The 24,073-nt window shown below is 57.9% G+C and overlaps 1 protein-coding gene across 1 annotated transcript; it reads right to left on the bottom strand.

Annotated features, from left to right (window-relative positions):
- Nucleotides 1-247: 247 nt before the first annotated feature.
- On the bottom strand, nt 248-22,517 carry plekhg2 (pleckstrin homology domain containing, family G (with RhoGef domain) member 2). Its single transcript, XM_088427747.1, has 22 exons — nt 21,643-22,517; nt 19,862-19,942; nt 18,167-18,549; nt 16,832-16,932; nt 13,600-13,669; nt 12,719-12,765; nt 10,349-10,499; nt 9,966-10,097; nt 9,636-9,818; nt 9,460-9,552; nt 8,743-8,829; nt 8,296-8,329; nt 7,648-7,734; nt 7,476-7,577; nt 7,130-7,168; nt 6,716-6,753; nt 6,370-6,555; nt 6,140-6,289; nt 5,238-5,357; nt 3,517-5,173; nt 2,846-3,038; nt 248-2,483 (listed from the first exon to the last, which is right to left on the bottom strand). The coding sequence occupies exons 2-22, from the start codon at nt 19,908-19,910 to the stop codon at nt 491-493; spliced, it is 5,895 nt and encodes a 1,964-aa protein (XP_088283873.1). The 5' UTR covers nt 19,911-19,942; nt 21,643-22,517; the 3' UTR covers nt 248-490.
- Nucleotides 22,518-24,073: the final 1,556 nt, after the last annotated feature.

The raw sequence follows: 24,073 nt of genomic DNA on the forward strand, positions 1-24,073 counted from the left end.
CAAATAGAAATATAGCTATACGGTATTTACTTTCAACTCCTCAAAATGTGAAGTGGCATCAGCCCTCATTTTTTTTTTGGGGGGGGGGCCCTACACCCCCTTTATGTACAAAAATTGTAAAAATGCGATAACGGGTAAAGATACTGTATTTATATAATTGAAATAGGACTATCCATCGTTTTGTTTTAGCCTCCTAGTGTGTTCTTTGTATGCTTTTCCTTTGATATCGCGCATCAAAAAGGCCATGTTGGGTTCAAATTTCCCCCAGGGGATCATTTATAAATAAGTGATACAATGACTACAAATGGTTATTCATTCATTGATAGTAGCCATAATATGATATACGCAACATAAATGTGGTTGGCGTTTGTTTTTTCTTCCACTTTGGGCGGGTTCATTAGCAAAGACGGGGCGCCGACTCAGAGGCGCACCGTCGAGTCTCTAGAAAAGCCGCCGCGCCAGACAAAAGCCAGACAATTTCGCCGAAAAATCAACATGAGGCCGGAGAAGAAATGCGCGGCGGTCCGGCGGCGTTGTGAATCTCCGCAAGGCCGGCGCCGCCCGGCGGCATCCGGCTCACGCTCACGCGGGCGGCGCCGAAGGAAGTTATGCGACCGCTTCCGGCTATCTGCAAGTTGACGGTGGTGGCGTAACGAGACGCTTTGCTCGGCGACGACGAGGCGGAAGCCCCTTCCTCGGCGGCCCGGGGAGGCGATGGCGAGCGGGTCCGGTCCATTTGGCGCTGGGCGGGGGCGGGCGAGGAGCGGCCGCAGTCGGGCGCCGGTCTGCCCACGTAGGCGCAGATCAGCCGGCTCCGACAACTCTCCCGTTCCGGCTCGGCCGAGGGCGGGAGGGAGCTTGGCGGCGAAGCGGGGGCGACGGGGGTAGCGCTCGCATACCAGGCGCGGCGCCCCGTTGAGTCGTCGCCGCGCACCTCCCTATCGCGCCGGGGTTCGGTGCCGGAACGCCCTCCGTGAAAATCGGGACCACCTCCGGGGCCCGGGCGAGACGGCCACGCGTCCAAGGAAGACCGACCGGACTCGCGTCGGCCGAGCCGAGTCCGGCCCCTCTCGGCCGGAGGCCGAGCGGCTTGGCTCCGAACCGGGCTGGGCGAGGTGTCCGACCGGTCGAAGAGGGATCCCCGTAGGCCGCGGGGTTTGTCGTGGCACCCGCGGGGCCATCCGGCTCCGGAGTCGTGCGGTAAGACAGAATTAGGAGAGGGGCATCTCGCGTTCGCCGAGATGGTTTGGCCGCAACGAGGAGAGGAGATAGATTGGGCGTTTCTGGGTTGGGGCGCCGCCACGTCACGAGTCCAAAGCGACACGCCGATAGCCGGCGGCGAAAGGATGCCGGGGCTCTCGTGCGAGGACGCTTGGCGGAAGGTCGGACTAAGGCCGGGAGGATTACGGGAACCCGCCCCTCCGGTCGGCGGGCCTCCTGGGCGGGGCGGCCGGGTCGCCGAGGCGGAAACGCGCCGAGGCGGAGGAGAGCGGAGGCGCGTAGAGGAAGGCGGGCTCGCAGCCGGCGACGGGGACCGGACTCCGGAATCGGGCTCGGATGCGGAAAAGGGTCGCGCCACGCGATTGTGCGACCCGAAGGCGAGGCCGCCGCCCGTCGCGCTGCCGACCGGACCGAGAGAGCGGCTTTCTCCGGCCGCGCCGCGACGGCACCCCGGAGGCGAGCCGGCGGCGCCGCTGTCGTCGGCGTTCGGCGAGAAGCCGAGCGGGCGACGATAAGCGTGGGCGAGGGTGGCGGACGGAGACTCGCGCCGGCTGGCGGACGGAAACCCAGGAGGGGAGTTGGGCCTGAGCGGAGACGGCGGGTTCCGACCGACGGCGGCCCCCGAACGGGAAGGGGTCGGCGAAGGGTCGCGGGAGAGCCGGGGCGACGGGCGAGACCGGCGCGGACGAGAGGGCGGCGAGGACGGGGCGAAAGGAGGACTTTGCGCGCTTGAGCTCTGGGCTTGAAGTAGGCGGGCGTTGCTCTTTTTGGCCAAGGTTTGACCGATGCGAGAGGCAGCTAAGGATCTGGTGAATGGGGAGGACCGAGGCGGGGAGGACCAAGTTGGGGAGCGCGGGGAGGAGGGCGCCACAGGGGAAGAGGGTCCGGCTCCTTCGGATGAAGCGGAAGTGGAAGCGGGCGAGCGCGGCGGAGACCGGACAAAGGGAGCCCTAGATCCCACGTCCGGGGAAAGCGAGCCTTCGTTTGCCGAGGGACCGGGGGGACACGGTGCGATTAACCGCGACGGCGAGGAGCGCGCGGGCGCTCCGGCCAAAACGGAGGATGCCGCGGGCTCGGCTGAGCTAGGACAATCTCGGACGGAGGAAGGCGAGCTCGTGAAACGCGGGCCTCTGTCATCTGGGGCGGCGACGGAGCCCGACGTCTCCGCCTGGGCCGACGCGTCCCAGACGGGTCGGGGAGGAGGTCCGCATCCGAAGACGGGCGGGCTCGCGGGCCGTCCCGGACCTGGCCGCTCCGCTTTTCTGGAGAAGACAAAGACATCCCGGACAAAAAGACGCAAATCGATCAACGGTGACCGAGCGATAGTCCGTGCGCTCCAAAGTCAAGCGATTTCAATAAGATTCCCATTTCACTTCTTGGGGATCGAGATGTCCCTTCAATCTTTTTTCAAGCACTTTTCTAAAGGGCCCCAAAAAAGATGCTCCATCCGTTACGGTAAGCACTCCGCCCGGCGCTGGAGCCCGTCCCAGCTGGGCGCGCCCTCAAGCCGCGGCCGGCAGACACAGAGACGGACGACCGATCACAGTCGCATCCGAGGCCTCAGGCGTGTTTTCCGAAGGCGGCGGAAGGCGGAAGGCGCCCGGAGGCCACGTGAAGTACGTACCCGAGGACGTGACTCGCGTCCCGAGCGAGGCCGGACGCGGAAACGGCGGCGTGAAGTTTGTCACGCGGCCCGCCGTTATCTTCTTTGCCGAGGGCTGCGATGAAGTCCCTGGGCCTGCAGAGCGCCGAGCCGCGTGACTCAAGTTGGCGGGCGGAGCCGGCCTCTTCGCCGGGGACCGCCTTTGTCGCCGCATCTGCCAGAGAAGGTCAAAGAACAAAAAGGGGCACGGATCACTCGCGGGCAGAATCGCCACGAAAAACACCCGCTGCCTTTTCTTCCGGGGGCGCATTTTTTTTTTCTTGTACCCAAGTCCGAATCTGAGTCCCCCGACTCCGAGGATCCGCCGATAGCAAGTCTCGTTTCGCTACGCCGGCGGTATAACCCGGGACAGAAAAAAAGCCTTCGCCGGCAACTTGGCCGGTCTTTTCCCTTTCACTTTAAAGAGCTAAAAATAAAGCAATCGGGCCGAATATCCCGTCAGGTAACGGGGGATCCGGGCATCCCCGTCTCCCATCCGGGAAAAGTCAGCCCGAGTGGCCAAAGTTCAAGTTTGATCGATTTCATATTTTGCCTCCCCAAAAGAATACTTGGGGTCGGCCCCCGCGCGGATCACAAAGTTTCCCAAAAATCCGGAAGCCAAAACGGCGCGAGGTCGGAAAAAGACCTCGTACCTGCTCTGGCTTCGGCGGCGCTTTGACCCGGGCTCCCCCGGTCCTCCCGGCCGGCGCCGCGATTCCGGTCCTCGCCTTGGTCCTCGGCGCGCGTACGCCGCGCGCATCCGGTCGGCGCTTCGGCGCTCTCTGTCGGAGCCGCGAAAGGGTGGCGGGCTTCCTCCCCGGGGCCGGCCTCCGCTCGGGATTGGGCTCGGGGCCGGGCGTCGACGGGACCGTCGGGGGCACGGCTCGGGACGTGGCCTTCGGGCTCTTTTCCCGCGCCGGGCCCACATTTGGTCCGCGACCCGGCCCGAGCCCGGCCGGAATCCGAAGCCGAGCCCGTCAAAGCTCCGCTTTTCCTCCGGACGAAAAGGGCCCGTTTTTGATGCAAGGGGACCTTGGCGGTGCCGGCTTTGGCACTGTACATATTGGCGAGAGTTTGGACTTTGCTGAGGATACGCTCCGAGTTCCGCATCAGCGAGGGGTCCGCCGCGGGGCCGGCCTCAAACAGCCCGATTCCCGTGATGTCCGAGACCGGGCCCTCAAAGGAGGCCCGGTTCCTCCACGCGGTCCCGGACCGCCGGGAACTCCGTCCAACTTTCGCTTGAGCCGCAAGTTCGAGGTTTCTACCGGTCTCGGTCACTTCCTGTTTGCTTGCGGTCCAAGTGGATGTAGTTTGATGACATCGCGGGGTATTGGGAAGAGTTCTCGAGGATTCTATTTGACTTGGCTTTTCTTCCTCGAGCTTCAAGGAGGGAGCATTTTTGCCCGTGTCGCTTCTCCGTGTAAAAGGTCCATCTTCCCTTCCGTCCGCTCCATTCTTCTCCGCTCCCTCATCCGGTCCTTCCTCCGAGACGTTTGCGTTTCCGTCTGGGAGTTCCTCGCCCACCCGACCGGGCGGGGCGCCGCTCGACGGCGGATTCGCGAGGACCTCTTTAGGATTTTGGCCGTCTTTCGCCCCGCGGATGAGATTCCTATCTTCGGCTTCCGGATCCGCGAGGCTTATCGGCGCCTCGAAACGCCGATCCTCCGAGGGAGCGGCGGCGGCCGGGCAAGCGATCCGTCGGAGGTGAGCCGTCTCCGTTTGGACCGCTCGGTCATCGGCCTCCTCTCGCTCGTCGCCGGCGGACGGCCGTTCCGCGGGGATTCGGGAGCTATGGTCGCTCCCGCGAAGCGTCTGCTGGTCTTGTGCCTCTCGCTCCTCTCCCAGCTCCGCCGCCGCCTCGTAATAACTTCGGATTTTTTCAACGATGCTCTGGTGGCGCCCGTTGAGAGCCGAGCCTCTTTCGGGCTCGGCGCCGGGGTCGTCCGGATCGACGGAGGAACCCGCGGCTTCCTCTTGAGGTGCGCGACCGCTCGCGGGCTTGTCCTCTACCGCCGGGACCGGGACCGGGAGCGGGAGCGGGACTTCTGTTGCCGTTTGGGGATCGGATTCCGGCCGGCCGTCCTCTTCCGATCTGCCCAGGTCTATTTCTCCTCCCGACTCTTCGTCACAGGCGTCAATACGCTCCTCGGCCGCGCGGTTCCGGCAGTGTACCGCTTCCTCCCGCGGGGGGTCCGGTGCGATCGCCTCCTCCGAGCCCGGGGCCACCGGGGCCACCGGGGCCAGCGGGCAGGTGAAGTCCCTTGGGTAAGGCGCACCCTGCGGCCCGGCGGTCCCGTCCGGTTCTCGTCCCTAAGTAGAACGGGGCGGATGTTCAGCACCGCGCCGGACTCCGCGGAGCGCGAGGCGGGCTCACCGCCGAAGCCGCTCCGTCCCTCGCTCGGCTCTGGTTGATCAACTCCAGGATCTCCTCTGTCATGGAGAGAGAGCGCGGAGGGCAGAGGGCGGCCAACTCCTCTTCGTCGTCTTCCGCTTCCTACGAGAGAGTGGAAAACCTGTCAGGTTTATCCATCATTCTTATATTCACTGCCCCATTTCTCGGACTAGAAGTCGCATAGATTGAACGGACGCCGTTTTTTTTGGTCGCGCACAGGCCGCACCAAACTATAAGCCGCAGGCGGTACCATCAAATATTTACGTGAAAAGGTGGTACGTGGACGTTTTTTCCCTAACCCTAACGTCTTCGTCACAACGTGAACACGATGCGAGTTTAGAAACAAGGGCGGCATCAACATACTTTCGACGTTCCGCCGACACGCTGGAATTGTTAGAATGCTGCACCGAAACAACGGTAGCGTGCCCGATTGCGTTTACTTGTGGAGATCCCCCGTTCCTGGGAAAGAAGATGGCAGCGATCGCACGGACCGTTAGCAAACGGACTTACGACTACGTTCCCCGTGATCGGAAAGCGATTGTTACCTCGCTGCCGCGACGTCTCGCCCTAACCTTTCGGGGCAGCGATAGGGACCGACTCTGACGAATAAAAGAACCGGACCGGAACGAGATCTGAGAAGATGCAAATCACTGTCCTCTTTCCTCGCGAGGAAACGTTTGTTGTCTTCCTTCCGGCGCGTTGTTTATCAAACGGTCTGGGTTGCCTTGAAGCCGACGGCCGAAACGTTGGCCCGTCTTGTACGCGGTAACGTAAAAAGTACCAGGTTTTGACCTCAAATTTCAGGCTGCGTCTTCCGTTTGGGGATTCGCGGTATATGTCGGCGCGACCAATCGACTTCGGGTCACGTTCGGACGAAGCCTCACCTCTCGCTCTCGCTCCGATCCCGTCGGGACGAGCGAGGAGGCCGGCGAGGAGGCCGGCGAGGAGGCCGGCGAGGAGGCCGGCGCGTCGTCGCTTCCCGCCGGGCTCAGACGTCCGGCGTCGGCCCGGTTCGGCTCGCCCCGGTCTCGGGCCTGCGGCGAGACGAGGACGGCGGCGTTCAGAAGGCAGTGGGGACTTTGAGGGCGGCTCGGCCAAACCGCCGCGCTCTGACCTTCGGGGCTGCGAGGAGACGTCGGGTGACCGCCGCCGGCAGTTCCAGGGGAGACGGGAGAAGCGCGTTAGCGGGAAGGCCGCCGCGACTCCCGAGCGCGACGCGGCCCGGGCGTCCGCGATCGTAATTGCGTTCGCTCGGACGGGAGCGCGGACGGGAGTTGTCCGGCACCTGCCGAGAGGCGGGCTAGAAAAAAAAAACTCAAAATACGCCGACGGACCGACGATCACGGTTTCGTCCGGCTCGAAAGAAACGACGGGGACGGAAAGGGGGCGGGGCTCCGACGGCCGGCCGGCGGGCGAAAAAGAGGCAAGGTGCCCACCTCCGCCGCATTGTACGACTACGCGGACGTCGGCACGCCAAAGATCCCAATCCTTTCTTTACCTGGAAAAAGAAAGGGGGATTGGAGCTCACCCCCTTCTTGAAAAGGGCCCGTTTGAGCGACGGCGGGCTATTTCGGGGCCAATCCGATGCAAAGACGGCGAGCGGCGGACTCGCAAGTTTCCAAACAACGCTTTGGAGAGGAACTCATAGGAATTGTGGCGGTTGGCAAGGGAAGCGGCGTTCTTTCGCCTGACGGCGGCGCCGCCCCCTCGACGCTTAGCTCGACTTTCCGTTTGCGTTTCGTATTTGGGCTCGAGACGGCGACGCCTTCTTTCTGAGTCCGCCGGAGTCATCCGATTGATTTTGGGAGCGTTTTGAGTCGAGTTAAGGTCGCAAAGGCGCTGCCGGGAAGATCGTTACGGCGGAAGGTGCTCACCGCCAGCGCGCAGGGCCGCTTCGACGTCCTCGGCCGGCGCTGGAAAAGAAAGAACAGGTTTGGGGGCTGCCAGGGACTCCGAAAGATCCGTCTCTGTCTTGAAAGGCACAAAAAGCCTCTGAGCTTCCGCTCGTCCCGAACCCGTTGGCCGCGCGCTCATCCGTCTGGGATACTCCAAACACCGATGATTTTCTTCACCTCGACAAATAGACGAATGAAACGAGCACCCGACGGCGACTCGGCGATAGTCAAAATCGCTTCTCGGCATGGAAGCGGCGTCTTTGGGTACAGCGGAAGTTTGCGTCTTCCGCCGACTGGAAGCAGCCTCCGAAGCGCGCTCACGCACCTGACTGTCTCCTGATGCGTCTGTAAGGCAGATTTCCTTCCAGCAGCGCCGGCAAACTCTTCCCGCTCTTTTCAGGCGTGCGCGCCAGCAGCTCGGCCGGTTCTGGAAGGCGGGACGAAACGCGGTGAGCCGGCCGCGTCGGCGGACGTAAAGCCGGGCGTCCCTTTCGGACCTGAACGTCGTCGTCCTCGGTGATGGGCGCCGACGTCGTCCGGGCCCCCGGAAGGCTTTTTCGGGCGGTCCCGCTCAAAGTGGGGGGCTGCTGGGAAAGAGCGAGTGCTCGTCCCGCGCCGTTGACCAAAAAAGGCACGGACGGGCTCCCGCGCGACGTGTTTTTCATCCCTTTGCGGCCGAGGCGGCACACTATTTGCCTGCGCAAAAGTCTGCCGACGGGTCGGGTAGACGGCGAGGGAATGTAATCGATTGGATTTTCGAGCGTAAGCTCTAATCGTTATCGCGTTTGCTCGGCTCCCGGCTTCGTTCTCGTCGGAGCGAATACGCGTACCGCGCTCATATTTGTCGAAAAAGTACAAACACTTTTCACGCGCGCGAACATTTCCTTTGGCCAGTTTGCCTTTTTTTCCACTTATGGCGAGAAGGTTCCGGTCACCGTCGGGCGCGAAAAAGGAGGGCCTATCGTATTCTTTTTCTTCGCGGAAGCTTTTCTCGGCATTCCTGGCTTCCGGACCCGAGGAGGAGAGATTTTGCACCGAGTTGGCCGAGTCGACAGCGTTGCAGCCCCGGCCGGCCGCGGCGGTTAAGGTCAGGGACGGGGAAATTCTTAACGTGCGCGCCTGCGCGTTTGTGTGTGTTGACTCACAGTGGCAGAAGTCGTCTCCCAGGACCCGTCTGGCCTGCAAAGCACAACAACGGGGCGGCGTCAACGCCGACGGACGGCAAACATTTAGTCACTTTCCTCCGTTCGACGAAGACGCCCAACGACGTCGCGACGAATCCGCCAACCGCGAGGTCCCAAAAAATAACCGCGACTGATCGCTCGCTTGGAGGTGGGAAATTGGCCCATCCCAGTGGAAAATAACGCAAACTTCCCGCCTTCCTCGAATGCGGCATTCGAGGTCTGGGGGGGAAGGCTTTTTCTCCTTTTTTTATTTCCCAAAGGCATTTTTGGCCGAAGGAACCGACGACACGTTTGACCAACGAAACCCCGAAGGGTTTCGCCACGCTTGGCTCGACCTCTCCAAGGGTCGGTCCGCTCCCGGGACTCGGGGTCCCGCCCGGGCGAAACCGCCGCCGCTTTTGGGCCGACCTTGCGCGGAAGGGAAGCCGGGTGATTTTCCTCGATGAGCTTCTTCAGGTAGTGAACCCACAGGCGCTTCTCCTCCATGTTCTTGGTCTGCAACGAAAGCGTTCCCGAAGGTCAGGCTTTTGTCCGACGTCCCCGTTCTCGCGAGGCGCGCCCGAGCTCGGAGCCGGCGCAAAAAGTCCCTCGGAGGCCGCGCGCGGCCGAGCGTTTACCCCCAAAGAAATTTCAAGGGCGCCGTCCGCCGAGGGAAACGACGAAAAAAGACGGAAAAGGTGCCTGCGAGGCAAAAGCCGAGCGGCGCGGACGGGACGGCCCGGGGGCCGGGTCCCTTTTTTTGGCACGGCCCGCGACGGCGTCCGAAAGAAGTGGGCAAAAGGGAATCCGAGCCCTCCGGTTTCCTATTTGTTTCCTATTTATCTGCGCCGCGTGACGCTCGGGTCACTTTGCCGCCGCCGAAGGGAGCCCCGGGCCGACGGAAAGAACGGCCGTTCCGACCGCGGTCCCGGCCTCGCTTCTCCGCCAAAGCGGGCGGCGCCTCGCAAACTCCCGGAAACGCCTCCGCCAAAGCGGGGCGGCGCCTCGCAAACTCGGGGAAACGCCTCCCATTCGTCGTTTCTCCCCGGCAAAGAGGAGGGGGGGGGTCGAGCCGAGACGCGCGAGACGGGAAAAGTCGCGCCATCGCTCTCGGCCGGTCGGCGGCGGCGAGCTGTGAAAAGTCACCTGGACCGCGTGCTGCCGTTTGGGAACGGTCAGGTCGGACACCCGGAAACGCAGGGGGTCCTTGGGGGCGTCCGCCAGCAGGAGGTTGGCGCACTGCGAGCGGCGAAAGCCCAAACCGGCGCGGTCAGCGGGCGCCGGCCCCGGGGCGCCCCGCGCGCGCACGCGCGCGCGCTCACAAAGATGTGCGTGCTGTACACGATGCGCCCGCCGCGCTTCTTGGCGATCAGCAGCATCTTGTCGAACAGGAAGAAGGCGCGCTCCTTCTTCACCCTCTGCACCTTGAAGGAACCTTCCAGGACCAGCTCGCCGAAGCCGCTCAGGCCGGGGCCGCTCCAGTTCACCAGCTGCGACTCGATTTCCTGATCGGCCAAACCAAGAAACCGGCCGTTAAAAACGGAGGCCCTTCTACCCAAAAATCCAAAGATTAAACACCGTAACCCTTACGCGCGCACTTTACGCTCCGCGCGCAAAGTGGCCCCGCCGCGCGTCGGGGTTGGCCGGTTCACCTGCAAGCGGACGGCGTGCTCCTGCTTCCTCTTCATGTCGTTGATGTACCAGGCCACGGCCGTCATGGTGATGATGGCGTCCTCCACCACCTGGTAGCCCGGGTCGCTCTTGTCCAAATGCTTGGACAGTTCCTGAGAGGACGGCGCGCCGACCGGCGTCAGCGCTTTTGCCCCCGGGTGGCGCAACGGCGGGCGGCGACGCCGCTTTCGTATAATCGTTTTAGCATTCCTTCCCTGTTTGTGCTATCTTTAAAGATCATAATGCCGTCCGCGACATCGCTCTTACAGTATGTCTTCTTTAGCGCTCCTATGCACATGCTTTGAAATCAGAATCTGGCTTCATCAGGCGGTCAGTAAAAATGTTTGTCCGGCGGCGGCGTTACCTGCAGGAGGAGGTGATACTTGAGTATGCGCTGCACGGGTTTGAGGAGGTAGGCCTCCAGAGGCAAGGAGTGCTTGAGGCTGCTCCGTCTCTCGTGGAAGAAGCGCACCAGGCTCTCCTTCTCCATGCACTCCCTCAGGACCGACACGGAACTGCAAAGGCACGCACACGTCCGCGCTAGGCACCGTTGGCCGCTCGGGATCGGGGTGGGAAAATGATCCCGAGGTCTTCGCCGGTTTTTCTCCATGGGCGGAGTGGCGTCCTTAGGTACGCAGGGGCGTTTTGCCAACGAGTATCTGCAAATGGTTTACGGGCGCTGCGCTTGTGGCTGTGAGTGAGAGAGCTGTGAGGAGACATACTGCACGCGTGTGTGTGTGGGGGGGGGGGGGGCATGAGGAAAGACAGGCTGACCGGAGGGGAGGAGGTGAGGTCGGGCTCAAAACGGCAGGCGGGGAGAGTTGGTGGCCGCTCACCACACTCTGGCGCGCTGTTTTTTCGGGCGTTGTAAAAGAATATCAACGATACGCCCAAAAAGAGACATTGGGTTAGATGGCGGGGCATGCTGCAGAGAGGTAAGCGAGCTTTTGTCAAAAACCTTCCCGACACGTTATATTCATTCAACTAGGAGGAATGTTGCTTACGCCCAATCGAGTGGCCCCCCGTCATCCAATCGGGAATCGGCCCAACACCCCTCTCCCCGGCCCACGCCGACCACTTCCGCTATGGAAAGTTAGTTTGCTCATTTTCTGGCGCGCTTCTCTTTTCTCTTGTGCTTCTTCTTTCTTGCCGGCTCTTTTTTTATTGCACGCCGTTTTTCTTGTTTGCTTCTTTTTCTGTGCTTCTCTCTTGTAAGGTGTTTTTGGTTTGCGATGACCTTATTTGTTCGCTTATTTCCCGCGTGCTCTTTTGGCTCGCTTGATCTTTATTATTGAGTATGCCTTTTTTTCTTGTTTCTTTTTCTTTCGTGCTTATTTTTTCTTGTTTGCATTTTTTTCTTGTTTGCTTCTATTTTGTACTGTTTCTTGCGTGCTCTTTTGTCTTTTTCTTACGCGCCTTTGTTCTTTTGAGCTTCTTTCTTTTGTGCATGCTTTTGTACTTTTGTGCCGTTTTTCTTGTCTGCTTTTTTTCTTGTCTGCTTGTCTCTTGAAAGGTGTTTTTGTTTGCAATGACCCTTTTTTTTTGGTCGCTTAGTTTTTTGTTTGAGTCGCACTCACGAGAGCGGAAGCGAAAGGGCCAGATTGAGCTCCGAGAGCACCGCCGCTTACGTTCGGATTTACGAGCGAGGCAAAAAAACAGACGACGACGTTCGACAAAGTCGGCGTGCGCGAGATCGGCCCAAATCATTTGCGCTTCTTCTGGGCTCCGTCTGACGTGGAAGTCAAGCGGCTCCCAAATCTTTGTTTCTTTTTTTCTTCTTTGGTTTGGATCGCTGAAAGCATTTGACCTACTTTGGTTTTTTTCTCGAAGCGAGGAGAGAAGCAAAGAATTGAGCGGGGTGACGGCGAGCGCGCGCATCTACGTCGCGCGCGTGTACACGTGTGTTTGTTGCAGTGCGAAAGTTTGCGCGCGTCCAGCTCGCCACTAGCGTTTGGATGGGAAGGGGGAAAGGGGGAAGGGAGGAGTTTTACGGCCAGGCGTTTATCGCCTTGGCCGTTCCGTCGGAGAAACTGACAGGAAACAGACGGGGGTGAGCCCCCCCGATTGCGGAGGTTCCGCTAGGCTTTGGGGGAGGGCGGTGCGGCAAAGTCACTTTATTGCCGCAAAAGTCGAAAGCGAGACAAATGTAAACATTCTGCCGAGCGGCGGCCGCGTTTTTGCCGCACGTGCCGAAAATATGCGGCGTCGCATCGCTCCCCGAATCTTAAATGATGAAAGCTTATCCCCTAACCGCGCTGCCATCCCTTTCCCTTTCCCTTTCCCTTTCCCTTTCCATCCCTTTGCTGCAGTCGGGGAAGCGGAGTCGCCCTCGGACGTACGGCCGGAGCGGAGCCCGTAGCTGAGCCGGCGTTTGCGCTTGAAATGACAATTTCTTACAAGATGTAAAAAGCTTTCTTTCCTCCTTTTTGAAGAAAAGAACGAGCAGACCGATCCCACGTTTGAGTCCGCCCTTGCTCACGCGCGTTTATTTTCTAGGATTCTTCAAGCGCTTCAGTTTTTAATGCCCCTTTATATCTTGCTACGAAAATGTGCGCTTTTAATGTAGAAGGCCGCGCTTCATTTCCGTGTCCTTTTCGACCTTAGCGAAACGACCGGCCGTCCCGCGTCGCGTTCGGTGTCCCGTCGCACCGGAGGCGTCCTACAGAGGCCGCCAAACTTCATTGAGTTGTGGTATGGAACGTCTGTCATGCACGCGTCTGGCATGTATACTCACTTGGGATAGTTCATGCAGTACAGCGTGTAGATGTCAAAGGCTTCGCTCTGTTCGTCGTGCGCACACACGCACACGCACACACGCACACACACACACACACACACACACACACACACACACACACACACACACACACACACACACAAAGACGCACATCAGGCGCGTCTCCAAACCTTCCACCACATCGAAACAAGAAAAATAACAAACAGAAAATAGCAATAACCTATTACGCTATTTCTATGCTATTCTGTTTTTAGGTTAATTCTTCATATTTGTTTCATACGGACCAGTTGGAAGAGCGCTCCCAATTTTGGCGTACAGCTGCTACCATGTACAATGACCACGACGCAGCCTTTCTATTCTATTGACGTCACTCAGCTCTCGCCCAACATTTGCGTGGCCCTCCAGCGCGCAGTCACAATCGCGCACGCTCGCGCACACTTTTCACCAGGCACGCAGTCACTTTTCACGGGGTGTTGAACTGATCTATTGCAGCGCAACAATCACTCAAGTGTGTGTGTGTGTGTGTGTGAGGCAAGGAGCTGCTAGTTCTGACCTGCTTTCTGCCCCCCGCACACACACACACACACACATCCAGAAAAATGTCATGCACATACACAAACACATCTGCACAAAAATGACAGACCCACACATACATTCACAAGTATACACGCACACACACAAACACACATCCACGCTTATACAAAAACAACACACGCAAAAATCCGCTCATGCATTCGCACGCACACAAACAGAAAAACAGAACACGTGTCCACAGACCGTCTGAGACGGGCACTCACACGCCCCCCCAACCCATTCCGGGCAAAGGCCTAAGAAGACGGCGCCCCGCTAGCACGCACGCACGGCGAGCGGGCGCTCACCCTCTCCAGGAAGCAGTCGGCGATGGCGGCGGCGGCGTGCCGGCTTCTCTCCAAATCCTCCAGCAGTTCGCTGCGGACAAAATTGACAAGGCCAGACAGCGCGTCACACCTTTCTCCGTGGGCCTTTCGCAGTCCGCCAAGTCTTTTTGCTTTTTTTTTCATGAGGCAGGCAGAATTTGGGGGCCGGTTGATCCCGGCGGCACGGGGCGGCGGGAGACACGCCAGACATCGGCGATTCGCTCGGTCCCAAAAGCGGCGATGCGAAGCGCGGCGATGCGAAGCGCGGCGATGCGAAGCGCGGCGATGCGAAGCGCGGCGATGCGAAGCGCGGCGATACGAAGCGCGGCGATACGAAGCGCGGCGCCGACCTATGATTCATCGCGCCGACGTCGGAATTGCGGCGCGCTCGCTTCAATAAGATGCTAGCTAGCGGCGCTCACGTGTCTCACGTCCATCCGCGAGAGCGGCGGGCTTCCTTTGTAAAAGCCGCCGAATGGACACGACCGAGCGGGCGGACTTTGACGCTGACGCCGTTCCTACCGATCGCTTTTGAACAAGGCGTTTGAACACCGACATTGCCGAAATTCCCCAAATAGAAGGCGCGCCCGCGTTCATTTTGGGGTCAAATTCTGCTACTTTGGCAACAATGTCAAAACTATAAACCTCATCTTCCCAAACTCTTCACATTTTCTTCCGCCCGCATCCAGAAGTTAGATATTTGTCGGACCCCTTCTCCCATTCCCGCGCGTGAACGGAGACGGGCTCGGACATCGGCCCTTGAAAACCAACGCCGCGACGACCCGGGCTAATGCGAACGCCGGTCGACGGCCAACTGACTTATGCGGCTCACCGATCGACCTTCCGCGGAAGCTTTCGAATAATGATCCAAAAAGTCAGTTACCGCGGATAGCGGGGGTCCGCGACCTTTTTATCGCCGCGGACCGGTCGACGGCGGAGATTTTGCCCGCGTTTGCCTAGCGACGCCGCGCCATTTCTCTTTTACGGGGTAGGCGTCCAACGCAAACTGAGACAATCAGACGCAGATGACAACAACCGTAAAAGGCGGCGCGAAACAAAAGAAGCCGAAGCTAAAAGCGGAGCGCGCGGGGGCGGGGCGTCACCCCCAAAAGTCCCGCTACGTAAACGACGCCAGCGGGAAAATGATGGGCTGCCGCTTTATCATTTAGCCGACTGAAAGGAGACAAATTGCAACCTTGGAGAAATGAAAATGGCTGCCGTCACTGCCTTAAGTATACGCTGCCTGCCTGCCTGAGTATGCGTGGAAGCGGCGGGCGGGCGGGCGGGCGGGGGGCCCCTGCAGCTAACAGCAGTCCGTGAGGGGGTTGGTCAAATGATTTGGGTTAGTCATCAAAAAAAAAAAAATATATATATATATATATGTGTGTGTGTTCTTTTCATTTTATTTGATATTAAATTGTGAAAGTATTCGCGACTCTTCATTAAGGCAATTAAGTCAAGCCGTTGAATCCATTTTTTTTCAAATGTAATAACTTTGACCCACGTAATCCGCGTCTCAAGAGCTGACCGAGGCGCGGGGACCACTGATGTATATGATACATGGCAAAAAAGGCAATTTATTGGCGCTTATCTGTGTTTTTACTTTGTTTTTTTTTTTTGCGTGTGTGTGTGGGTGTGCTTTTCTACACACCCATACACACACACACACACACACACGCGGTCGCTATTGTTTTGTCCAGCTGGCAGCGCGCGCATGTTATGTCGACGAAAAGCAAAAAAGGAGGTCAAACTCTTTCCTGGGCAGGAAGTCAACTGGAGGAAGGGGGGCGGGGGATTCCTCCTTGAAAGTATTTAGCTCCTCGCTTGCGCTTTTCATGAAGTGGAACGCCGTTACACGTCCGCGCGCGTTCTCCTTTGCTCGCTCAAACAAAACTTCCCGTGAGAACGCGGGAAGTCCGGAAGGAATGAAAAGTCACACGTTTGCGCTTTTGTCCCCGTGCCATTTATGGCGGCGTTTAATAAGGAACAGCTCCAAAAGGAAGCGGCAAAAGTCAATTGGCGGCAGGCGGGCCGGAGCCGCGCGCGCCTCGCTCCGCCACGGAGGCAAAAAAACAAAGAGAAAAAGCGCTTGTAACGGCGGACCGCGCGCTACGTTCCAAATCCGTCCCTACTTCCCGGTCGTAAAATAGCCGAGAACGCTCCGGACCGGCGCTTCTCAACCCGGGTCGGCTGGAACCCTAGGGGTTCCCTAGGGGAGCGGGTCTCGGGCTGAGCCCCGGCCGCAGAGGTCCGGCCCGCCGTTAGCGGGCCAAGTCATTGATTTCCAACCGTGCGCCGTGTCGGTTTAGCTATTTGAACAAGGTGATATTAACGCGCGATCCGTTTCGCGCGCCGGTCAAAACAAATCCGATTCGATTTTTTAGCATATGAAACCGGTGGGGTTGGGCGCCCCCAACAAGGTTAAGACCCCGCCGCGTCCCCGTTTGCGTAGAATAGTGGCCTTTCAAAGGGTTCGATTCATGCGCGGCAAACGTATAACTTACTGATGTGAACGTAAGAAAACAGTTTGCGAAAGATACGGATTCCGTTTGGCCGCGGTGGCCGACGCAGAAAAGGCTTGATTTCAAATCAGGGATGGGTCTTTCTCGCGGACGCATCTTATATTTGGGGAATTACGGTAAAGGTTAAACACCCGGAGGCTAAAAGCCACCCATCCATCCGTCCCGCGCTCTCAAAAAGACTCGCATGCTTTTTGGGGTTTTTTTCTGGAGCAGAACGCCAAGAAAAGCCGGCGGCGCGGCGGCGTTCGCTGCGGCGTTTCCCCCGTTCTCCAATATTTCCATCTCATCTTTGGTCGGAGCCAAAGCAATGCCGCCAGATCTTTTTTCCACCGTCTTCTCCGACGGCAGGAGAAGAAGGAAACCCTGGGCCGCCTTCTTCTCCTTCCAACACATTTTTGGGCACATTTTCTCGGGCGGAAGCGGCCAAACCTAAAGCGGACCCCGTTGGCCCGAGCGTACAAAATGGCGGCCCCCCTCCGACGCGCGTGGCTCACGCCAAACGAAAAGCGGCGGCGAGCCCGTAGCGGCCGCGCTGTCGGACGGCGCCTGGCGTAGAAGATATCCCGGGCGGGAACGGTTTGCGCGTTCAACGTTACGTCGGCGATGGCAAACGTGCAACGTGCTTAACGCTCGAAAAAAAACAAAGAAGGAATATGCCTTTGGGACCAAAGGGGTCAATGAGAGGCGAGCACCTGTTGAACTCGTAGATGTCCTCGATGTTGCAGAAGAGGCCGCTGACCTGCTCCGGGTGAACGGGAAGGCCGCCGCAGTCGATGATGCGGCCCAGGTAGTCCTGCGCGAAACGGAAGCGTCGTTTGGCCGGCCGGACGGGCGCCGCCGGCCGGACGGGCGCCGCCGGCCAGACGGGCGCAAGGTTAACGGAACGCTCGCTAAGCCTCCGAAATCTTTTGAGAACTAAAGACGTTTCTCCAGCTGCTGTTTGATTTCGCGCGCTAGAGCTCCTTCCGGAGGTACGGTGAACACTTTCACGGCCGCAGAAGTTTGCCAAGGACGGAAAGGCGACGACCTCGGATGCAAACGTTGATCGGCGCGCTTTTATTCGCGGCGGTCCACTCAAAGGTGTAAAACCGGAGCAGAAACCATCCGGAAGGAAAAATGCGATGCTGTGCCACCGTTACTGTAAGTTTCAGAATATAAGCCGCTACCTTTTTCTCACTTTGTATCCTGCGGCTTTTATATACAATATAAATAAACGGCACACGGATATACGGTATATACATTTTGATGTCGGTGCCGCTCATATTTCTAAGTGTGCGGGTAACCAATTTTTTTCTGCCGGCGCAGCTCGCGGTGGGAAAAACACGCCGGCCGCCCGGTTGTACCTTTCAAGCGGACGCTACGTGCCGCGACGCTGGACAGGAAGCGCCTAACGCCACGACGTCCGTTTGACTTTTTCACAATAAAACAAAACTTTACACTCCAAAAAATGGAAAGACAAAGAGCCGCGGAGGCGCTTCCTCCGAAAAGCGGAGGACCGGCCTCTTCGGACCCCTTTGTGTCCGCCCCCCCCTGCAAACAACCGCGCTGTCTTATTACGGCGGTCGCTTCCATTCCCGGTGAGCGTGACGTCACGCGGCCTCAATCGAATCCAGATTTGGAGCGCGGGGCGAGGAGGGGGGGGGCACGTACACGGAGAGGAATTTGGGCTTTCTTATCAGAAGACTTTGAGCACTATTCAAGCAGTGTGTGCGTGTCGATGTTTTTGATGAGACGCTTCCCGCCTGCGCTTTGGTTGTCCCGGTGAGGCGCTAACGCGACGAACGTGACGCGCGACCAGTTTATTTTGGAAAAGGGAAAAACAAAAGGCCGATTCAAGCGCGCCTTCGCACTTGAGTACCTTCACGTACTATGGGAGTACATGTTTAAATACGATTTGAACGAATCGATCGCTCGCACGGGAGGGGCCCGCGTCACGACGGGACAGTAAATGACGGGCCGAGCGACAAAAAAAGTGTCAAACGCCGGCGATGCCGCTAGTCGAGCAGCGGACGCGAGGTCGCGCTCACCTCCACGATGCTCTTGAGGTCCCTGACGTAGGCCCGCTCCGTCTCCACGATCTCCGTGACGACCCTCTCCAGCCGGGACGGGCGCCTGGGCGCGGCCCCGCCCGCCGCCAGCGGGGCGAGGTCCAGGCTGATGTGGGAGCCCTCCCTCTCGGGCGCGGCGGCGTAGGCCGGCACGGCGCCGTAAGGCAGCGAGGAGGACGAGGACGAGGACGAGTGCGAGGCGTCGCGCAGGGACACGGAGGAGGTGGACGAGGACGGCGAAAGGGAGGCGGGCGGCTCGCCGTCCGAGCAGACGGTGTTGACGGAGGTGCACGACGACGACGGGGCTCCCCGCTCGCCGGCGATCCCGCTCAGCGACGACAGCGAGGACGGTCGCTCGGCGCCTGCCGGGCGCATCCGAAAGGCGTTTGAGACGCGGCGACGGCCGGGCCCCCTCGGATCCCGGCGGGCCTTTCGGAGCCGGGGCCGTCCGACCCGTCGGGAATTCCGAAACCGATCGAGTGGTCGGTCCGAGCGGCGGTGTCGATACGGGTTGAATAAGGCTTGCGAGACGTACGATGCTGAAGATGTGCTGAAGAATGGAAGTCTAGTCAATTATCGGCGCTTCGTTATTACCGCCCTTGTTTTCTTTTATCGTTTGCTCGACTATGGAACGTAGTCTGCTCGGGGGAGCGAAGGGAAAAAGAATTTCATTCTGCGCCATTACTACGCGTATGACACCAACGCTCTTGAATCTGCTGGCTTTTAACCGGATCGGACTGGCGAGTGCGCCGCAGCGCAACACCAGGCCCCGGTCAAATAGAAGCTTTTTGTCTTGGGATGCTGCGCCGAGCCGCGAGCGGTCGACGGACGGCTCGATGACGGGTTCCCAAATGGCGGAGAAGTTGCGCGTCTCCGTTTGTTCTTAAGGACTTCCCGCGAGCTTGTGCAAACTTGCCGGCCGAGCGTCTGACAGCAATTGTCGGCGCCGGGATTTCCCGTTAAGTACACGCTAGCGAGGGAACTGGAATCCGCCGCGCGCGTGCCACGCTACGCTAACGGGGCCTTCCGTGCGCAGATCGTGCCCCCCCCCCCCCCCCCCCCCCCCCCCCCAAAAAAAAAAACGCTTTCACAACCTTACCGCCATAAATTGCTCTGTGTACCCTGTCGTTAGTGATGAGGTCATCACCACAGCAAAGGTATTGGGACAGCAAGGCAAACGCCGATAATCGGGCGCAGCGCCGGCTACTTTGGATAGCTTTGCTTTCTACTCCCTTACTTGCGGGGAGGGGGGGGGGGGCAAATCGTCCTCAATACCGCGTGGTAGGGGTGCCCAAACTATTTTGCCTTTTGCACTTTGGGATGAGGTCCGTTTGTTTCTTTTTTCAACTTGTTGGGCCAGAAGCGCAATGAAATACACAGGGGAATCGGCCGCCCGCCGATGGACTCCACGATGGTCAAACTGTCCTAAAAGCACGCACGGCACCGTCTTGAAACCAAAACGGCAACATTTGCGGTGCGCGGGTCACCGTTTGCATCACATGAATTTTGTAACCGGTGGGGGAAAATTCTGAAGCGCGAAAATCAAAGGAGGAGAGCGGAGGAGAGGGGAGGGGAGGGGAGGGGAGGGGAGGGGAGGGGAGGGGAGGGGAGGGGAGGGGAGGATCAAGTCTAGGTCTGGCCAGGAGAGGGGCGGAGCGGAGGCGAGGTTCTCACCCGCGTTGCCGGCCGATCTGGAACTCCCGCGACGCCGACCCTCAGGCATGATGCGATGATGTCACGGGAACAGGGCGCGACCTAAAGACGCGGAGGCTTAGGCGCCTGGCTTCGACAAACGCGGGAGGGCGGCCGGCGCCGGTCCGCCCCGTTAAAAGAGGCGGAGGCGGGAGGGGGCGCTACCGAACGCCGAAGGAGCCGCGGGGCCCCGCTCGGCCCCCACGCCATCGCGTGACCGTTCCGCGCAAATTCTTTTTTGGATGATTCCCAAAAATTCTTGCGTTTGAGCCGGGACCCATGCGAGGCGGACGTCTGGGAGAAATCCCTCCCATTTTCCCCTTCCGATTGTGGCGGACCGGCCTTCCTTTCAATGGCGTCATTTATTCGTTGGGCGAAGCATCGCGCGTGACGAGACGTGACAAAAAGAGCCGGTCGGGCGCCGCCGCCGGCCGGGCCGAGGTCCCGGCTGGCGCTTTCCCGCGTCGGCGGCTCTATCTAAGGACTGGGGCCAGATCGACTAGGGCCGCATACGCGGATAGCGACGCGCGCTATTCTAGACAAGTAATAAGCACATAATGATAACAACCTTCACAATAGGACAGTGTAGCACGGTATAGTATAGCATAGTTTAGTCACGTACAACATAGTTGAGAGTAGTAAACGGAAGCGACGCATAGCGTAGTATAGCGTCGCACAGGACAGTATAGCAGGGTATAGTATGGCATAGTTTAGTCACGTGTAGCGTCGTTTAGAAGAGTAAACTAAAGCATAGCATGTAATAGCACAGTATAGAATTGCATAGTGTAGTCTAGCACTGGCGTAGTTTCTACAGTATAGCATGGAATAGTTCAGTGGAGTATAGTGTAGCGCATTATGGGATAGCATAGCGCAGCATGGCATGGTATGCTTTGGTACAGCGAAGCATATTATGACGTGACACGGTATAGCATAGTTCAGTCAAGTACGGCATAGCATCGTTTGCTAAAGTGTAGCATATCAGAGCGTGGCGTAGCATAGCCTGGCGCAGCCTAGTATAGTATCGTTTTTTTTCTTTCGTCACGCGAGAAGAAATCAGTGAATTCCACGCTGCGCCAGACTTGATATTTTTCCAAAACAAGGACGGCAATTGGCATTTAAGGCAAGAGGCAATCGGCACGCTATTCACAAACGTTAGCGTGCTAGCTTGCCAGGTGCTCTACGGAGCAACTTGGCATTTAGTCGGATTTATGGGGCGATGGGATCTTTGGATGTTTTTCCTCGCATTTTTCCACATGGCGCTCGCCCGGCCTGACTAAAAGCGCGACGGCGAGCGGGCCTCGTCGCAGCCACTCGGCGAGGGAACGATAGTACGCCTCGCGCCTTACGCGGCGGTGGCGACGAGTCAAAATGTCAACCGGGCCGCGGAGGTGAGCGACATCCAAGTCGGACCGCCGATCCCAGAAATGCAGAAGTCTTTCTTTCTTTTTCAGGCCCGAGTAAGATGCCGAAACGCCGGCTTTTACCGCTGCCGCCACCTCCAGGAGAGAATTTTGGAGGCGCCGCAACGGGGGCCCTACGACGCATGCTTCTGCGGCATGTGGGAAGGCATTTTTCCTTTCTTTTTTTTTTCTCCCGGGGAAGTCGCATTTGTTGTAAAAAGCAGAGGGAAGCAGGTTGTCTCATTTGACGCAGACCGACCGCAAGCACGCACGTCGCGGCGCCCGGCCGCAGATGGGGACGACGTGGCACCAATTTTTTGGGGCCGGGGCGTTTTGCGAGCGCAAGTCGAGAGAAGCCATTACCTGCCTTCCCGACGACCCTCGGCGCAGCGATCCCGAAAGCTGGAAAAGTAGAAGGGGGCCCCGCGGATGGCGCGCCGCTCCGCGACGTCACACGGGACGCGGACGCCCTCCCGGCTCCGGACAGTCCGCGCGGGCTCCGCTCCCACTCGGGAAGAGGGAAGGACTGGAGCGGGACGGATGGAGGAGGAGGTCCAAGGGGGAGAGGGAGAGCGAGCGAGCCAGAGAGAGAGAGAGAGAGAGAGCGAGCGACAGGCGCCAGCTGCTCACAAGAGAAGGAAAAAAAACAGGAAAACGCATGCCCCCCGAAATTCACGCGCGTATGCGCACTCGGGGCATGACGAACCTCTGTAGAAAAAAAAACAAAAAAAAACCTCACACCGACTTAACTCATTCAACTCCAGGGACGTATTTTCACGTTTCTTAAGAGTCCGGGCAGTCGATCCCAGATACTTACGTATCAAGTTTCAAATGAAATGGGCGCCGTTTTCATCCTGGACAAGCCTTTAAAGCTATCCTTTGAATGATCAAAATCCTCCAACGTCAGTCTCTCCATAGCACATTTTCCGCTTTGTGTAGTCCGTGAAATCGCTCGAGTTTATCTCAGCGTTTTGTCAAAATACGACGTTTGATTTTACTTTGAGACCAGTGAGTGACTGAATCGGTCGATAAAAAAATGTAATTCGCTTTCAGGTCAAATAAACTTTTGTCCCGTAACTTGGAAAGACGGATTCAAAACGCTATTCGCTATCACGTAACCCTGAAAGTTGGTTGAAATGCTATCGGTTCGGCCTTCGATTGTGTCCCGCGGCTTCAAGCAAACAGTCGCCGCAGCTTGTACGACAAGCAACAGACACGCTTGCCGAGGCGACGGCCGAAATGACTCACCTTCCGAACACAGACGGCCCTGACATCATCATCATCAGCATCATCGTGTTCAGAGCCGAATCAGCGTTGAGGACCTGTAAACACAGAAAATACATTGGTGTTTCGCCATGACGCCTCAAACCGCCGCCATCAAATCTCACGATATTTGTTTCGCATTTTTTCTACTCCAACATCAGCAAAGCTAACAGGGTTAGGGTTAGCCATCAACACCGCAACGGCGATAACCGTAACCCCCCCCCCCCCCCCAAATACAAGGGGTGGGGTTCGAAGGCCCAAAGTATGGCTGCGTCCTGTCAACGGTCAATTAAAAGCGTGGTCATTTTTTTTTCTCGACGCCATTCGAGGAAGATTTGTACGTCAGCCACTTGAGGCGAGTTTGAAGGCACAGATTAACGTATTGCTATCGGCCGTGTTCTTACTTGTAACTGGACGAGCTGGAGGGCGGAAGTCAGTTCGCCGTTAGCAGCTATCAGCGGCTCGTGTTAGCTTAGGTTGTTACGGTTAGAGAACACAAAAGCAAAAAATGAGGTGACCGGACTGATGGTCTGTGACACTCTTGGCATAAACACACAATCATAAGCCATAAACACGGATGGTTCAGAACTTTGAGTATTTATGCTCAAATTAACTAAATTAAGAAAAGGAAAAACAACGACTTGTTACCTTGGCGAGGCGTTCACGGCAACTCACAATGTGGGAAATATGAAACACACTTTACTTAACGCGCAACACACACACACACACACACATACATATATATATATATATATATATATATATATATATATATATATATATATATATATATATATATATATATATATATATATATATATATATATTTGTGTGTGTGTGTGTGTGTGTGTGTGTGTGTAGACAAGAAAATATGAGCCCTCTCACAGGATGTGAGTAGGTACGAGCGTGATGACATTTCACACCTGTTCCACCAAAAGTGCTTCACAGGAACACCGCAAGTCTGGAGCGCAGTCTACTCATACACAGCCACAGAAACACACGCGCCAACGCGCAGATGAACCTCCCGAAGCAGACTCACCCATAAACACACTTAAATGGACGCTTCCACGTACACACGCTGCTAATGTGTCCGGCATCGACGATGACTCGCGGCCACGAGGGCGCACTGCGCTCGCCATTCTTTCACGTGACGTCAAGGTTTTCGGAAAAAGGAGGCCTGCAAAAAGTGAGGTGGCCTTGGGGCAAAAGCCGCGCTCGGCGTAAGCGCGCGTCTTTTTTTTTTTTTTTTTTTTTTTTTGCGCCGTTCCCACGACACCAAATGACCCGGCCCGGCTTCCCCTCTCTCTGACTCTCTGTCTGTCTGTCTGTCTGTCTGGCAGCGCGCGTGTTGCCTGCCCGCATGCCTAAAAAGGAGAACAAGTCCTCAAAGTCAGTGGCCACTGAAATTCGTCTTCTAGTTGTAGGGCATGTCACGGTAATGCTAAACGGTGGACACCATTGTCGATTGCACTCCTGTCCCCCCCCCCCCCGCATTTCAAAAAATGGCGGATATTATACATGATGGGATCTA

This window comes from Hippichthys cyanospilos, chromosome 11, assembly GCF_059441005.1.
Source record: "Hippichthys cyanospilos isolate Australia breed blue-spotted pipefish chromosome 11, RoL_Hcya_1.0, whole genome shotgun sequence".
NCBI classification, from domain to species: Eukaryota; Metazoa; Chordata; class Actinopteri; order Syngnathiformes; family Syngnathidae; genus Hippichthys; species Hippichthys cyanospilos.

Excerpts from the sequence above, each read along its gene's own strand:
- plekhg2 (XM_088427747.1), bottom strand. The coding sequence starts at position 19,910 with ATGCCTGAGGGTCGGCGTCGCGGGAGTTCCAGATCGGCCGGCAACGCG. Across the intron at positions 9,819-9,965 it reads AGCACGCCGTCCGCTTGCAG|GAAATCGAGTCGCAGCTGGT; the intron begins GTGAACCGGCCA and ends TTGGCCGATCAG. Across the intron at positions 5,358-6,139 it reads GATCGGAGCGAGAGCGAGAG|GAAGCGGAAGACGACGAAGA; the intron begins GTGAGGCTTCGT and ends ACTCTCTCGTAG.